The 18,245-nt window shown below is 45.7% G+C and overlaps 1 protein-coding gene across 5 annotated transcripts in view; it reads left to right on the top strand.

Moving 5' to 3' along the window:
* The window catches only part of LOC119975756 (histone deacetylase complex subunit SAP130-like), a 94,450-nt gene extending 76,971 nt beyond the window's left edge, over nt 1-17,479 (top strand). For all 5 annotated transcript variants that reach the window (XM_038815575.1, XM_038815574.1, XM_038815577.1 and 2 more), the window contains 3 exons: nt 1,042-1,145; nt 14,490-14,603; nt 15,772-17,479. In XM_038815575.1, the coding sequence (XP_038671503.1) occupies nt 1,042-1,145; nt 14,490-14,603; nt 15,772-15,930 (377 nt within the window). In that variant the 3' untranslated portion in view covers nt 15,931-17,479. The remainder of the gene's footprint in view (nt 1-1,041; nt 1,146-14,489; nt 14,604-15,771) is intronic.
* The last annotated feature ends 766 nt before the right edge of the window (nt 17,480-18,245 follow it).

Genomic DNA, 18,245 nt, shown 5'->3' with positions numbered 1-18,245 from the left:
CCTTCAGAAAGATCATGTACTCAATATATAACATGTGCACAGTTACTGGGTATCTTGGTGATGTTGTTTACTAAAGGAGACCTATTTGCCAGGAAAAGTATTATAATATGACTTTGCAATTCCCCTGGGCTACTGGAATAGATCAACTGGAACTTGGTTTAACATATCATACAAATTATATCACTTCCAGCAAGGCAGCACCCATAGGATTGCATTGTAGTGTCAGCTTGCATTGAAGTCCTAGCTTAAACTCACAACCTTCTGTCTGAGAACACCAACTGATTTAAACCCAATTACTTCACTTCAGCATCACGGGTTGTGTGTGTAACCTTTTGGAAAATGTAAGGTGCTACAGACATGCCACATTTTCCTTCAATCTTACTTTGGGGAGGTGTTGGTGTGGTGGTATTGTCACTGGACTGGTAATCCAGAGACCCAGATTCGAATCCCACCATGGCAGATGGTGGAATTTGAATTCAATAAAAATCTGAAATGAAGAGTCTAATAATGACCATGAAACCATTATGAATTGTAGTAAACACCTATCTGGTTCCTTAATGTCCTTTGGGAAGGAAATCTGTCGTCCTGACCTGGCCTGGCCCGCATATGACTCCAGGTCCGCAACAATGTGGTTGACTCTTAAATGCCCAAGCAAGCCACTCTATTCAAGAGCAATTAGGATGGGCAATAAATGCTGGCCCCATTAGCGAGGCCCACAACCCACGATGAGTTTTTTTAATGAGCAAAAGTGTAAAAATCAGGTTTGGAAGGTCAGCGAAAATGGCTTTTGTTTTAGATTTTGCAAGATTGGGGACTGGAGTATATCTGGGGTTTGATATTGCCCTTTTGTGAGATTCAGTTTTGAATCGGCCTTAAATAATCAAAGGGAAGATTCTTTTCCTCTGGCTGTAAAAAAAAAAACGAGATCCAAAATAAGTTCAGGAAGTCTCTCACCCCTTTCAGTTTGACCTTGTTTGCTCCTTGCTACGTTGAAAAGGCATCTGTCAAGATAACTAACCTGTCCTCTCTGTTTAATGGCAGAGGAGAAAAAGCCCACACTGCAGGAGATAGCCAATCAAAAAGGAATTGTCTGCAAGGCCCAGGGTTGGAAAGTGCATCTGTGTGCTGCGCAACTCATGCAGCTGGTAAGTGAGGTTGGAACTGTGCATTGGTTTGTATATAACACTGCGGGACTGCTGTTGGCCCTTTTTTTAAAAAAAAATAAGATTGTTGGTTGACTATGGTGATGTCGGTTCTTTGTTCATAAAACCAGGGGAGCAGTAATCGGCAGCATTTTGTTTCAGAAGTACCAACAACCATGTTCGCCCTGTGTCTTATGAAGCAGGGCTTGGGATTGTGTGTGAGCATGTTCCACAGGGCCTACCCTTCTGTTTTGACATTTTCTGAAGTCTTAAAATCTGCCACCTGTTAGTTGAAATGGTTTATTTAAGGTGAACAATTTATATATATCCTATTTAAACAGGATCCTTTAAAATAAATAAAGGGCAGTGGGACTTGTCTTGCCATCTGCAGTAAGTTTTAAAATAACTGTCAAACTTCAAAGTGATTTTGATAGCTTTACCACTGAAGTTTTAATAGACGTAGTGTTTATGCAGCTGAGATTTCTTTGGGGTTGATTTGTGTGCATCAGCTGCTTGACATCACTGTGACCAGAAGGGATGGTGCTGAGTCTTTGATTTCAAGCTGGAAATCTAGATTCCGAAGTATTACATCAGTTCTATAGGGAGATGTTATATTTTTTTTTTTTTTTTTTTGTTTTTTTAAATTTAGAGTACCCAATTATTTTTTCCAATTAAGGGGCAATTTAGAGTGGCCAATCTACCTATCCTGCACATCTTTGGGTTGTGGGGGTGAAACCCACGCACACACGGGGAGAATGTGCAAACTCCACACGGACAGTGACCCAGGGCCGGGATTCGAACCCGGGTCCTCAGCGCCGTAGGCAGCAATGCTAACAGGGAGATGTTATATTGAACTACTTATCATAATACCCCTTTTAGGGCAGCACGGTGGCGCAGTGGTTAGCATTGCTGCTTCACGGCTCCGAGGTCCTAGGTTCGATCCCAGCTCTGAGTCACTGTCCGTGCGGAGTTTGCACATTCTCCCCATGTTTGCGTGGGTTTCGCCCCCACAATCCAAAGGAATGCAAGGTAGGTGGATTGGCCACGCTAAATTGCCCCTTAATTGGAAAAAATGAATTGGGTACTCTCTATTTTTTAAAAAATAATACCCCTTCTAATGCAAACCAATCACCCACCAGTTTAGGTATATAAGGAAAGTGGTTCAGGTATGTGGTTACATCTCAGTTGAATTATGCCAGCCTCTTGCATCACTGCATTATCACAAAGTAGCCTTTGTCATGCGACGGAGCTGAATCTAAGTTTGCTGCTGATGCTCTGTAAATAGAGTGATCTTTATATTCAGTTGTCCGCAGTGACCTCCACTAAATGCTGCTAACTGATCATTAGCTATAACGGTGCAAGAAGCATTGTGCACCATTATTTGGTGTTCATGCTGATGTCTGCAAGTGATCAGTGACCGCAAAAAACATTTTACATTTGGAGTACGAGACAGGATACTTGATTGATTGTTGCAAGCGATCACTTAGGATTGTGATCCCAAACTAACTTCCTGAAAAGTGAGCTAGCAGGTTGAAAATGTTTTCTAGAAGGATTCGTTCTGAAACTGCTGCTGGCATCTCAGCTGACTACCTGTTTCTAACTGGTAGACGCCATTGGCATTTTTGATCAACTGTTTTAACTAAATTTAACTAATTAAAATTTAAAAGATTGGCACAAAGGCTTTTTTCTTTAGATAGAACATAGAACACACAGTACATAAGGAGACGATTCGCCCCATCGAGTCTGCACCGACCCACCCAAGCCCCCACCTTCACCCCACCCCTGTAGCCCAATAACCCCACCTAACGTTTTTGGTCACTAAGGGCAATTTATCATGGTCAATCCACTTAACCTGCACGTCTTTGGACTGTGGGAGGAAACCAGAGCACCCGGGGGAAACCCACGCAGACACTGGGAGAACGTGCAGACTCCACACAGACAGTGACCCAATGGGGAATCGAACCTGGGACCCTGGTGCTGTGAAGCCACAGTGCTATCCACTTGTGCTGCCCAATATAGATAAGAATAGGAAGCCTCTCAGTTGTGAGAGCTGGATCCTGCCCTAGATTTCTCGATTACTGCTATTAATAGTGAATCTGCTAGCATTCCAGTGATGCCACTGCTAAATTCAAACAGACTGCTTTGAAAGCTGTTACCTTGTGTAAGAAATGGCCATCAGTATCAAAAAAGGATAAACACCAATTCTGCATAAAGTACTTTTGGCAATTTTGAGGATTCTGCTGCATGTTACACATATATTGCTACAGTGAAACTCCTTGTGCCCATGAAGCTACTGTTCATCAAACCTGTGAGACGAACACTTGCTGAAAACTTCAAGTGCTGTCCTATGTAATTCTTTATGGTTAACATGTGCTGTCGGCCCACTCCACGATATTCTAGATTTGATAAGTCATTTCTCCCTTTCCGGTTGCCTAGTTGCAGCTTTGATTGCCTCTTTTCTAGAATATAAGATCAACGTGAGAACTAGGAGCAGGAGTCGGCCACCTGGCCCCTCGAGCCTGCTCTGCCATTCAATAAGATCATGCCTGATCTTTTTGTGGACTCAGCTCCACCTACCTGCCCGCTCACCATAACCCTTAATTCCTTAACTGTTCAGAAATCTATCTATCTTTGCCTTATCTGCTTCATTGGGCAGGAAATTCCACAGATTCACAACCCTTTTGAGTGAAGACGTTCCTCCTCAACTCGGTCCTAAATCTGTTCCCCCTTATTTTGAGGCTTTGCCCCCTAGTTCTTGTTTCACCCGCCAGTGGAAACAAACTCCCTGCTTCTATTTTAACTATTCCCTTCATAATTGTATACGTTTCTATCAGATCCCCCCTCATTCTTCTAAATTCCAATGAGTATAAACCTAGTCTACTCAGTCTCTCCTCATAAGCCAACCTCTTAACTCCAGAGACAATCCTCTGCACCCCCTCCAGTGCCAGTACATCCTTTCTCAAATGAGGACACCAAAAGAGTACACAGTACTCCAGGTGTGGCTTCACCAATAACCTATACAGCTGTTTTTAAAACTCCATCCCTCTAGCATTGAAGGACAAAATTCCATTTGCCTCCTTAATTACCTGTAAACCAACTTTTTGCAATTCATGTACAAGGACATCCAGGACCCCCTGCACAGCAGCATGCTGCAATCTTTTACCATTTATTAAATAATAGTCCATTTTGCTGTTATTCCTACCAAAGTGGATAACCTCACATTTACCAACATTGTACTCCATCTGACAGACCCTTGTCCACTCACTTAAACTCTCTATATCCCTCTGCAGACTTTGTGTCCCCTGCACACATCACTCTACCACTCATCTCAGTGTCATCTGCGAACTTTGACACATTTTCTTTTTTTTAAATAAATTTAGAGTAGCCAATTCATTTTTTCCAATTAAGGGGCAATTTAGCATGGCCAGTCCACCTCCCTACACATCTTTTGGGTTGTGGGGGCGAAATCCATGCAAGCACAGGGAGAATGTGCAAACTCCCTGATGTGCACACATCAATTCTTGGCAGTGTGTTCCACTGTGAAATAGCTGTTCAATGCCTCGGCCATTTCTTCATTTCCCACTATTAAATCCCCCTTCTCATCCTCTAGATGGATAGCTACCCAGAGCCGGGATTGGACTTTGGCGACATGAGGCAGCAGTGCTAACCACTGTGCCACCATGCTGCCCCTTTGACACATTTTCACTTGGTCCCCAACTCCAAATCATCTATGTAAATTGTAAACAGTTGCGGTCCCAAAACTGATCTCTGAGGCACACCACTAGCTACTGATCGCCAACCAGAAAAACACCCATTTATCCCACTCTTTGCTTTCTGTTACTTAACCAATTCTCTATCCGTGCTAATACATTATCCCGAATGCTGTGCATCCTTGATAGATCCATGCATTTCCCTTCTACACAAGTTAAGCTAACTGGCCTATAATTACCCACCTTTTGTCTACCTCCTTTTTTAAACAATGGCATCACATTTGCTGTTTAATCTGCTGGGGCTGCCCAGCTAATTTTGGTAAATTACCACGAGCGCATTTGCTATTTCCCCCACCATCTCTTTTAGTACCTGGGTTGCATTCAATCAGGGTCAGGAGACTTTTCTACCCTTAATCCCATTAGCTTGCCCAACACTACCTCCTTAGTGATAATTATCGTATTTAGATCCTCACCTGCCATTGCCTCCTTGCCATCAATTCTTGGCAGTGTCTTCCACTGCGAAATAGCTGTTCAATGCCTCGGCCATTTCTTTATTTCCCACTATTAAATCCCCCTTCTCATCCTCTAAAGGACCAATGTTTACCGTAGCCACTCTCTTTCGCTTTATATATTTGTAAAATCTTTTGCTACCTGTTTTTATATTCTGAGCTCTCATAATCTAACTTACTTTTCTTTATAGCTTTTTTCGTGGCTTTCCGTCGACATTTAAAGATTTCCCAGTCCTCTAGTTTCCCACTAATCTTTGCCACTTTCTATGCATTTCCTTTCAATTTGATACCCTCCTTTATTTCCTTAGATATCAATGGCTGAATTGCCCTTTTCCTACAGTCCTTCCTCTTCCTCTTCACTGGTATATGCTTTTGTTGAGCACTGAAAAAATACTTTGAAAGTCCTCCTCTGTTCCTCAATTGTCCTACCATAAAGTCTTTGCTCCCAGTCTACCTTCACCAACTCCTTCCTCATCCCATTGTAATCTCCTTTGTTTAAGCACAAGACACTGATATTGGATTTTACCTTCTCGCCCTGAATCTGAATTTTAAATTCAACCATACTGTGATCAGTCCTTCCGAGAGCATCCCTTACTATGAGTTCATTAATTATTTCTGTCTCGTTGCACAGGACCAGATCTAGGATAGCTTGCTCCCTCGTAGGTTCCATTACATATTGTTCAAGGAAACTGTTGTGGATACATTCTCTGAACCCCTCCTCAAGTCTGCCTTAACTGACCTGGTTTGACCAATCGACATGTAGATTAAAATACTGCCGTACCATTTTTACATCAATTATTTATTTGTTTATTGCCATCCCGACTGATATTATTTGGTGGCCTATAGACTGTGCCTATCAGCGACTATGCCTATCAGCGACCTTTTTTCCTTACTATTTCTAATTTCCACCCAAATGGATTCAACCTTTTTTTCCATAGAACCTATATCATCTCTCACTACCGCTCTAATGACATCCTAACATATCAGAGCTACACCACCTCCTTACCTTCCTATCTGTCCTTCCGAATAGTCTGATACCCCTTGGATATTTAACACCCAGTCCTGACTACCCTCCAACTATGTCTCTATAGTGGCCACTAAATCATACACATCCGCGATGATTCGTGCCGTCAACGCATTTACCTTGTTTCGAATGCTACAAACATTCAGTATTCAACCATTTCTCTCTCAACGTGAGTCACATTGTTCAACCATTTCGGTCTCCAGAACCCCTAACCACTCTCCATTGTTCTTTGACCTTCACATGGGTCTCTCTAAATGTCTAATGGCAGATTATTGGACAATTGTACATCTGCAGCATGTTACACATTGTTGTTGAATTTCTCCATCTATAACATTGCAAAATAGCTTAAAATGAGTACAAAAGCAAATACTGTGGGTGGCGGAGTTTTGAAATAAAAACAGAAAATGCTGGAAATACTCAGCAAGTTGGGCAGCGTCTGTGTTGAGAGAAAGAGTTAACGTTTCAGGTCTGTGGCCGTTCATCATTATTGTAGCTTAAATATGGGTCAGCATACATGTATGTTGTGACCATGCTGTAAATCAAAGTGCCATCACCCAACATGAATATAGATATTAAAATTGAGGATGACACTGTCCTAACCCCTAAGACCATATTAAATTATAGACTTGTACATCATAGAATGAGTTTTTTGGTGCTATAAAATTAATCTTTACTGACACAAGTAGGCTGAAGTTACTGTGAAAACCCCCTAGTCACCACACTCTGGCTTACATAAAGGGAGAATTCAGAATGTTTAATTCACCTAACACGCACATCTTTAAGTGTCTTTAAGGCAGAGATAGATAGGTTCTTGATTATTAAGGGGATCAGGGGTTATGGGGAGAAGGCAGGAGAATGGGGATGAGAAAAATATCAGCCATGATTGAATGGCGGAGCAGACTCGATGGGCCAAGTGGCCTAATTCTGCTCCTATGTCTTATGGTCTTTCAGAACTTGAGGGAGGTAACGTGAGCACCTGGAGGAAACCCTCGCAGACACAGAGAATGTGAAGACTCCGCACAGATAGTGACCCAAGCCGGGAATCGAACCTGAGATCCTGGCGCTGTGAAGCAACAGTGCTAACCACTGTGCTACCATGCCGACCTTATATTCTTTACTTGGAGTTTACCTGCTCAATGAATCCCTGTCATTTAACCAATTGAGTTATACGGGGTTCATTCCGCATAATCTCCCAAAGTTGGATTACTTTTTCATTTAAAAATTTTTTTTAGAGTACCCAAGTCTTTTTTTCGAATTAAGGGGCAATTTAACGTGGCCAATCTACCTACCCTGCACATCTTTTGGGTTGTGGGGGTGAGAGCCACGCAGATACAGAGAGAATGTACAAACTCCACACGGACAGTGACCCGGGGCTAGGATCGAACCCGAGTCCTTGGCTCCGTGATGTATTACTTTTTCAGCTGTACACTTCACGGATTCTAATTAAACTCTCATATTGCATCATCTGTGACTAATTGTGATGCATAATTCCCTCATCCTCTCTGCAACGTTTGTCATGGTTGACCATACCATCCTCCTCCAGTCTTGGTAAATCAAGTTGTGTTGTCATAACTAATCTTCTCCAGATGGAGAAATTCCGAGAGGTCAGCGAGCCAGTCTGCAGCTGTAGGTGGTGCTGCCAATTGCCAGCCGAGCAGGATTCTCCGGCGTGCGATTAGGGAAGCAAAAGCGAGGGCGTTAGCCCCCTTCCCCTTGTGTAGCTCCGATACCCCAAAGATTGCCACTATTGGGCATGGCTTCACTCGCACCCCCATAACCTTGGACATTGCCTCGGAAAAGGCTGGCCAGAACCCAGCAAGGTTGGGACAAGCCCAAAACATGTGGGTGTGGTTGGCCGGGCTCCCCTGGCACTGCTCACATTTGTCCTCCACCTCCGGGAAGAACCTGCTCATTCGGGTTCTGGTAAGGTGCGCTCTGTACACTACTTTGACCTCCATTAGGCTTAGCCTTGCACAGGAGGAGGTGGAGTTCACCCTGCTCAGTGCTTCGCTCCAGAGTCCCCATCTTACCTCTGTCCCCAGTTCGTACTACCATTTTTGTCTGGTCCCATCCAATGGTGTTCGAGCTCTGTCCAGTAGGTGTCCGTATATTTTCGCACATAGCCCACTCTTCTCGCTGCTTGTGCCTATCCGGTCCTTTAGTAGTGTGCGTTCTGGAGCCCCGGGGTATTCTACTGTCTCTTTGCGGAGGAAGTGTTTTATTTGGAGGTGTCTCAATTCCTGTCCTTTTGCTAGTTTCCACTTCGTCTAGTGTCGCCAGTCTGCGCCATACTTAGAAGTCCCCGTCCGTCAGTGTGCCCCCGTCCCGCCTCCATCTTTTAACGGTAATATCTAGCATGGCGGGGGGAATCTGTGATTGTTGCAGATGGGGGCTCAGCGTGGCCGCTACCACTGAGCTCGTTGTGTACCTTGTTGAGGAGGATGGGAGTGCTGCTGTGGCCAGGGCAGGGAGGGTTGTTTCTTTACAGGATGCCTCCCCCATTTGTACCCAATCTGTGTCAGGTGCTTGTACCCATCCCCTCACTTTTTCTGCCGTTGCTGCCCAGTGATAATATTGTAGGTTCAGTAGAGCCAGGCCCCCTCTGACTTTCCCTCTTTGCAGTGTCGGTTTGGGAATTCTCGGGTTCTTACCCCCCCACACAAACGCCATGATTAGCCTGTCTATGTTTTGAAAAAAGGCCTTGGGGATTAAGATCGGGATGGACCTAAACAGGAAGAGGAACCGTGGCAGTATGTTCATCTTGATCGTCTGCACTCTTCCCACCAGGGAGAGTGGGAGTGAGCCCCACCGTTTAAGGTCTTTTCTTACTTCCTCCACCAGGCTGGTCAGGTTCCACTTGTGGATCTGTGTCCAGTCTCTAGCTACCTGGATCCCCAGGTAACAGAATCTGTTCTGGGCCGTTTTGAACGGGAGCCCCTTCAGCTCTGTCCCTCCCCCTTTTGAGTTCACTGGGAACGTCTCGCTTTTGCCCAGGTTAAATTTGTAGTCCGAGAAGGTTCCAAACTCTTTCAGTATTTGCAAATTTGCCTTCAGTCCCTCCTGTGGCTTCGAGACAAAGAGGAGCAGGTCATCTGCATAGAGCGAGACTCTGTGCTCTCTGTCCCCTCTCCGGATTCCCTTCCAGCTTTTCGCGTCCTACAGGGTTATCGCCAGGGGTTCGATCGCTAGCGCGAACAAGAGTGGGGACAGGGGGCAGCCCTGTCTTGTTCCCCTCTGAAGCTGGAAGCTCACTGGGCTAAATCGCTGGCTTTTAAAGCAGGCCAGCAGCACGGTTTGATTCCTGTACCAGCCTCCCCGGACAGGCGCCGGAATGTGGCGACTAGGGGCTTTTCACAGTAACTTCATTGAAGCCTACTCGTGACAATAAGCAATTTTCATTTCATTTCATTTCAGAGCTGGTGTTGTTAGTTGCTTTGGGAGTATTGTACAGGAGCCTCACCCAGGCGGTGAATCCTGCTCCTAGCCCAAACCGTTCCAGTACCCCGAGGAGGTAGCTCCATTCGACTCTGTCAAAGGCCTTTTCTGCGTCCAGGGAGACAATCACCTGTGGTGTTCGCTCCCCGGGGGATGTCATTATCACATTCAGCAGCCGCCTGATGATCGCTGTGAGCTGCCTTAACAAAGCCCGTTTGTTCCTCTGCGACCACCTCTGGTAAGCAGCCCTCCAGCCTTTAGGCCAGGACCTTTTGCGAGTATTTTCGCATCCACATTCAGCAGTGAAATGGGTCTGTCAGGTCTTTATCTTTTTTGGGTATTAGTGGCCTGCGCTAGCGTTGGGGGCAGGGTGCCCCCTGCTAGTGAGTCCGCGAACATGTCCCTTAGGTGTGGAGCCAGGACTGGTGCAAATATTTTGTAGAAGTCCACCGGGAACCCAACGGGTCCCGGTGCCTTCCCCACCTGCATGGAGCTGATGCTCTCCATGATTTCTCCCAGGTCTATTGGTGCTTCCAGCTCCCCCGTCTGTCTTCCCTCACAACTGGTAATTCCAGTCTGTCTGTGAACTGTTTCATCCCTGCGCCCCTGTTGGGGGGCTCGGAGGTGTACAGTCTCCGGTAGAAGGTCTCGAATGCCTGATTGACCTCCTTTGGCTCTGTTACCAGTCTGCCTTTGCTATTCTTAACATGCGTTGTTTCCCTTGTGGCTGGCTGCTTTCTCAGCTGATGAGCCAATAGGCGACCAGCCTTGTCTCCGATTTCATAGAAGGTCCCCTGCGTCTGGCAGAGTTGGTACACTGCTTTCCTAGTGGATAGCAGGCTAAAGGCCATTTGCAGCTTTTTCCTCTCCGCTAGCAGCCCTATGGTTGGGGCCTCGGAGTATTTTCTATCGACTTCCAGAATGGAGTCCACTAGCTGTCGCCTGGCCACCCTCTCTTCCCTATCTCTGCTTGTCTTGTAGGCTATGATCTCTCCTCTGATCACAGCCTTCAGTGCCTCCCAAAACGTGGAGGGTGAGACCTCCCCGTTTTGGTTGTTACTAATGTAATCGCCTATGGCATGCGATATTTTTTGGCAGAAAGCCTTGTTGGCCAGGAGGTCCGTGCCCAGCCTCCATGTGGGGCGCTGGGCCCGGCCTGTCTCCAACCTCGCATCCATATAATGTGGAGCGTGGTCGAAGATAACGATCGCGGAGTAGTCCGTTCCCGTGATCCCTGGAAGCACCGATTTCCCCACTGCAAAGAAGTCCATACGGGTGTACACCTTGTGCACCTGCGAAAAGAGCGAGAACTCCTTTTCTCTCGGGTGCAGGAACCTCCATGGGTCCACCGACCCATCTGTTCCATGAAGGCCCCTAGCTCCCTAGCCATGCCTGACTTTCTCCACGTTCTGGGGTTTGATCGGTCGGTCAGTGGGTCCAGCACGCAGTTAAAGTCGTCCCCCATAATCAGTCAGTGTGTGTCAAGCTCGGGGATTTCTGCCATGGTCTTCCTTATGAATTCTGAGTCGTCCCAATTGGGAGCATACACATTTACCAGTATGACAGGTGCCCCTTCCAGGACACCGCTGACCATGACGTACCATCACCCGGGTCCGTAACTGTCTTGGTTCCCGTAAACCTTGTCCTTTTGCTACTTCATATTGCTACCCCCCTCGCCCTCGTCCTGTAGCATGAGTGGAATGTCTATCCCACCCGGCCCTTTCTTACCAGCAGTCGGTCCTTCTCCCTCAGGTGCATCTCTGGTAGGTAGATTATGTCTGCTTTTAGGCTTCTTAGGTGGCCGTGAGTCCCCTTACATTCCAGGTAACAATCCTGGTGGATGGTTTATGACACCCCAGTCCTGTGGGATCACCCATACTTACCTGGTGGATGTGCCCCTGCACTCCGGGGTTTCCCTTTGCGAGGGGGCTGTCCAAAATGGCCAGGGTCGCCGCTCTCACCATGGGATTGGGCCCCAGCGCTCCGGGGTTTCCCGTTGCTCAGGGGGCACCCAATGTGGCCACCAGCTGTGTGTACGCCATGCGGGTGTGCTCCAGGGTCTCCCTCCACTCTGATGCCCTCTCGAGTGGCTGTTTGTGGTGCCCTCTTGGTTCCTCTCCCTGCTCCATGCCCGCCGAGGCCTATGTCTACACTGCTTCACTATCTCGCCCTTCTCTTGTTCTGCGTTCTCCCCCAGTCTCCTCTCCCCCTCCCCTCCCCCCCCCCCCCCTGCCAGGCTTTGCCCCTCCCCTGAGAAAGGTGCCGCGGCCCTCCTTCCTTCCTGCTCTCCCATGCTGGCCCTCCTCGCCAGTAGTGTGGCTCTCCTCCCAGTATTCGTCCAGTTCTTGCCCTGTTTAACCTTTCTTCTACTGGCCCTTGTCACATCCTCCTGTTTGTTTTTCTCACCTGCGTTTCCCTTGCTCCGCTCTCTCTCTCTCTCTTCCCCCCCCCCCCCCCCCCCCCCCCCCCCCCCCAATTGCATTGAGCGAGGAGACCAGCTCTGAAGCAAGACAGCATAGTCTCGTGGAAGGCATAGAACATGTGCACAGTTCATGAGTCCATTGTCCTTGTTTGCGGTCTGTCATCTGCTCTTTGTTCTGGTTTTCCATTCCTTTTCTGTCCCCATTGTGTCTTTCATTGCGGTTGCGGTGCTCCTCCCCCAGCTTGTTCTCTCTAACAAACTCATCAGCCGCCGCTGGGGTGTTAAAATACAGCTCTTTCCCCTCAAATGCTACCCAGAGTTTGGCTGGGAATACTATCCCAAATTTTACCTTGCTTTTGTGCAGTGCTGATTTCGCCTGGTTGAATTCAGCCCTTTTGTTGGCCAGGTCCGCCCCAATGTCCTGATACACCCTTATGGTCTTCATTTGCCGGGCCCACTTTAGGATTCTCTCCCAGTCTTCGAACCGGTGCAGCTTCGCAATAATTGCGCTGGGCTGGTCCCTGGCTTTGGGCTTGGGTCGGAGCGACCTGTGCGCCCTGTCTATTTCTGGTGGGTTTGGGAATACCTCCTTTCCCATTAGCTTGTCCATCATTTGGATGATATAGCCTGTTGGGTCTCTGCCCTCTATCCCATCTTAGGCACCCCTGGACCGTTACTAACCTTTTGACCTCGGCTTCTAGTGTTATCACCCTGTCGCTCTGGTCCGAGGCGGCCCTCTCCAACTCCAGCATCGTTTTTTTTCTGCGCCTTCACTTCCCTTTCCAGGCCTTCGATGCTCTGCTGCATTTTGTGCGACGTCTCCTTCATCATTGCTTGGAGCTCCGACCAGAGCTCCTCCATTTATGCTGGTCGCTGCGTCCTGCTCACGCTCCGCTGCTTGGTCCGCCATGGTTTTCCCTTTCAGGCTTGCCTGTACCTCCGTCTCGTCTTGTGGGGCCGCCTGCCTGTGCGTCCACCGCTCATGCGCCTTACCCTCGCTGCTGCTGCTTGCTTCTCGCTGTCCCTTAGCCTCAGTGTTTTTCTTTCCTCCAGCCACCTGTCTGTGTCTCTTTCCCTGCTGCTGTTCCTTACCCTGAGGTTGCTCTCACTTCCCCTACACCTCTGCTCTTGCTGGGTCTCCCTCGGCTTCGGGTTTCCTTTTTTTTTGTTGGGGGGGTTGTTGTTGCAGTTGGTTCCCTTCCTTCCTTTCTCTCTTCCACACACATTCTATAAGCTCTGTATCATATCTATCCCCTTCCCAACTACTGTCTGATTGAAGGACAGCCAATCAATCACAAGCTGAGCTCCTAATCCCATTTCGAAGCCGTCACAAAGACTGCCTACTTGCACCATGGTAATATCATTCACCTCGGTCTACCCCATCTGTCGCTGAATCCTTCATCCCTGCCTTTGTCGGCTCCAGACTCAACTATCCAATTACTCCTCTGGCTTCCCCCCTAAAAATCCACCCCCATAAACCCCACTGATATCCTACTCCCCAACGCACCGTTCATCTGCACCCCATTATTGCTGCTCCATTTTGGCACATCATTTCCCTACAATCCATTGTTTGAAATTCTTACTTCAAATTTCCTCTACATTTCGGTCTTTTCCTCCCAGTGCTAACGTGTCCTAAATTCTCTGTTCCTAATTCTACCCTCAACTGTATCTGTCCTCACTTCAGGCAACGGTTGGCAGTTGTGCTTTCAGCTGTCTAGTCTCCACAGTCTGGAGTTCCTTCCTCTGAACATCCATCTCCTTCTCTTCCAAACTTATTGAATATGCGTTTAATCTCTTAATAGCCAAGGCAAAGGAAAATATATTTTTTGTGCTTCTTTTGTTCTCTGGGTTGTTGTTTCTACATTAGGGATAGTATATAACTGCAGTTGTTGATGCTGTTTTAAGATTCATATACAAAGATTGGACTCCTGGCCATGATACGAGAGGTCACCTAGTGTTTATAATGCACTGAGGAGGGGAAGGTTTTTTAAAGAATTTAGAGTACCCAATAATTTTTTTTCCTATTGAGGGGTAATTTTAGTGTGGCCAATCCACTTAATCTGCAAATCTTTTGGGTAGGGGGTTGGAGGGGAGAAAATTTGAGGAGGACAAAAAAATCCATTCTGGTCATTTACCAGTTTTGAATATTTTATCCAAGGAGTTACTCAAAATTACTTGTCAGTGTTAGAATTTGAGTTTCCACCTTACACCTTGTCTGTTCCTTCCCCTCTATCCTGAATGGCGCAGACTAGTTTGGAACATGATGTGTACAGCCGATTGGCTTCGTTGCAAGAGGGTCTGATTCCAAAGAAGAAAGCAGCTGCAGATGATGACATGCATCGAATCAACGAGCTGATTCAGGTATGTTGCTGATTGATTGGAGGGCATGTAGTCTGGGTTGTTGTCATGAGCAGACTAATTATGCACCAGATGTATATTGTGCACAGGGTTAAGTAAATTCTAGTTTCTCTTCAGTTACCTGGTATGGAAGTGAGTCAAAGCAGCTAAAATAATACACATTATTGTGAGATGGGGAGAAATTTAAATAATTGGTCCTGACAATTGAGTGGGGCAAATACACCTATACTGGAACTGCTTGATCGACCACAAAGTCTACAGGTCTATGCTGAATTAGGTGAAGGAGAGGAATCAGCAAGTCCTTAAATTGGAGACCTGTTGGAAATGAATGAGGACAGAATAAGAGGACAATCATCTGGATGGGATCCCAAAACACAGCTGTACCCCATCATGATTTATGAACTTCAGAAAAATTGGAACGTTTGAAGAAAATGAGAGGAGTGCAGTGACTGTCGGGAAAATGTCAGTTCAGTTTGTTAATAACAGGATTGGAAATGGGATCAAGTAGCTGTTGGATTGTTGTAAAATCCCACTGGTTCACTAAAGTGAAGGAAACCTGTCACCTTTACCTGGTCTGTCTTACAACTGTGTGGTTGACTCTTGTTTGGTCTCTGGAATAGCTAGCCATTCACTTGTTTCTATTAAGCTGCTACTCGAAGAGATTCAGCGTCACCTCCATCGATGGGAAATAAATGCTAGCCTCGTCAGGGATACAAATATCCCAGAATTGGGGGAAAAATGGGTAGAGGCTACCATGTAGCTCAATACAACCTGGAGTGTGTTTGGTGCATGGGTGGCAGTACAATGTTATTTCCAATTGGTCCAATGACTAGTAAAATCATAAATGTGATGATAATATCAAAGCCTTGCTTTCTGAACTGGATATCTTGAGAGGCTCTGAATTGGACAGCATGAAATATATCAAATATTAACTTTTTTTTTAAAGTCAAAATTGAAAGTGTGCATTTGTCTGCTTTTGCCACTACTTTCTTATACTGTAAGCCAATGATAGTCAGTGGTGTTCTGGACCACTTTTGCTTATGGACATTGCTTGTGGTATTAAATTTCTTAAAAGGTATTGAGATCTATATTTGAAGTTACCCTGGAGCTTCTTGTGTTCAAAACTGTTCCTCACCTTCTGTAACACTGCTGTGCACTATTGTTTTCACAGGGGAACATGCAACGCTGCAAATTGGTTATTGACCAGATCACTGAGGCTAAAGACACAATGATGAAGGTTTTGGATCACAAGGATAGAGTTCTAAAGCTCCTCAACAAAAATGGCACAGTCAAAAAGGTGTCCAAATTAAAGAGGAAAGAGAAGTCCTAAAGCCTGGTATCCGATAGTAACTGTTTAAAAGCCACTGTATAGATGTTTAGTTTGGTATCTGAATAAAGCAGAGGTTCGCAGGTGATGGATAGATTCCACTGAACACAAAACACTGCTGCGGTGTCCAGAGATCACAGCGAAAGAAGCATTCACCTTCTCAATAGCGCTTCCATTGTTGATCAGACAGCATATAGTGAATTTGTAAGTTCCCTGATCCCTTTAAAATTGAGAGAACCTGCAAAAAGGTTTTGATTTTCATCCGACCCGACTTAGATGATTTTATGGTTACACAGGCCATTCTCTGAGCTGAAGCAGCAAGGCTTCCTCCTCCTACACTCTTGGCGTTCAGATTCACATTGGCCAGCGGTTTCTCTGTTAATTTTGTATTTTGGAGTAGTGGATTTTATTATCCATTTACCCTAATTAGCAGCAGCTCATTACTTATCTTAGTATACAAGGCAGAAAGCATGCATATTCTCTAGATGCTCATTACAATCAGCAACCCCAGTCAGCTGCTGAAATTAGAGGGATGGCTATAGATTGGAGGGGAAGAATGGTCCCAGTTCAATGCCCACAGTTAGTGGTGATGCAAGTGCAATGTAGGAGGAAGAGGTCTCCCAATCAGAGTTTGTGTTATTCCTCTATGGAATGTGTTCTCTTCTACAGGTAATGAGGTAGTCTCTTCGAGTGGATGGATTTAATGGCCATCCTTGGTGCTTGTTGGACATGACTCATGGTCCTAAAAGTCTGTCCCAGTTAGTGGTCTGCAGTGACTCCTGGGAGTTATTCGAGAACTACTTGAATATTTTCTCAATGAGAAAAAGAAAATCTTTACAATTTTTTTCATTTTTTAATACAGGGGAAAATGTTGAGGTGTTTGTGAATCAAACCCATCTGCTGGTGGACTGTCCATATATCTTGAGATTGGTGTGGCTCCCAAAAGGATGTGCAACAGAATTTAAAATCTGTTATAAAGAATAGCTTTATACTTATGGTCCACAGTGTGCAGAGAAAGTCTGTTCTCTGCATCCCATGCTCCTCCACTGGGGTCAGTAAAACTGAGCGGTCAATTTTTACAGCGCAGTTCTTGTTTCTCCCCAAACCAGGTTGCTTTGCTGGTGAGGTACAGAATCTAACGATGTGATGATAGTTCCATCAGAACTTTTGAAAAGTGAAATAACTAGTTTTTTTTTAAAAAACGACAACAAAATAAAAGCTTGCACGTTTCTTGTCAGACTTTGAAGCATTTCTTCTCTCTCTCTCTCCTCTTTTTTCACCCCCCCCCCCCCTCTCCATCCCCATCTCCTCCCCCTGCCCCTCTCAAAAGAAAAAATCCACCAACACCCATACACACCACTCTCCTCTTATCCTACAAATAATGTGTTTGGACCAGTAGTGTTTGTAACTGAGATGGCTCAGTATGTAAAGTCCGGGCTGCTCCTGTTGTGTGGTGATCTTGTGTAAAATGTTTGTAGTTTGTGTTGCAGTTTCTTGTATATATACACTTGAAGATCATTAATAAACAGTACAAGCTTTTATAACAATCATGCAAACCTGTCTGGAAAATGACATGCTCTATATGAGTGATATGGTTTCTACAATATATGTGTGTGTTGTGTTTGTTGCGACACTGGCGTGAGCGTGGTCAATTATAACCCCCTTTGACTTGGAGTTGCAACACAATTGAATTAATCAATAAGTCTTAGAAAAATACCCGTGGTCTTTTGGCCCTTAACGGCACAATAATTACAGTCACCAGGTTTGTAAACTAGGCGCACCATATACTATGTTGCAATTTCTTGATTTCCTCATTCTCTGCTGCTTGACTTAAAGATGCATTAAGCAGATCAAAAATGATAATGGCAAAAATAAAGGGAAATAAGGGAATCAACAGGAAGGACCCTTGCATATTTTTCCTAGTTGATACCATGTCAAAATGGTGACCGTGTCATCCGTCTTGGCCGTTGGTTCTGAACCATCCATGGCTGATTGGCCAGTTATTGAATTCCAGGGGCCTTTGCAGCTACCTCAATGAATTTTAACAAAAGAATGGACCGAAATCCTTGACCATTTTGCCAGATTAGACCAGTTCTGACCTTGATTCTTTGTCTGCAATCCCTCCAGTTTTACCAGGGTTTCCATTTTAATTCATTGGGACTAAAATATAGAGTGCTTGAGGCGCCATTCTGTAATCGCTCCCTGAAAAGGTTTGATCTATTGGACTGAATGCCAGCATGTCTCTGATCAATATAATTGCCACTGGGGTGGTATAATTTTTGGGTTTAAGAGTAGCAAATTTTACTTCATTTGTGTTG

The sequence above is a fragment of the Scyliorhinus canicula genome, chromosome 13 (genome assembly GCF_902713615.1).
Source record: "Scyliorhinus canicula chromosome 13, sScyCan1.1, whole genome shotgun sequence".
NCBI classification, from domain to species: domain Eukaryota; kingdom Metazoa; phylum Chordata; class Chondrichthyes; order Carcharhiniformes; family Scyliorhinidae; genus Scyliorhinus; species Scyliorhinus canicula.
This window is presented reverse-complemented; position numbering and strand designations above follow the sequence as displayed.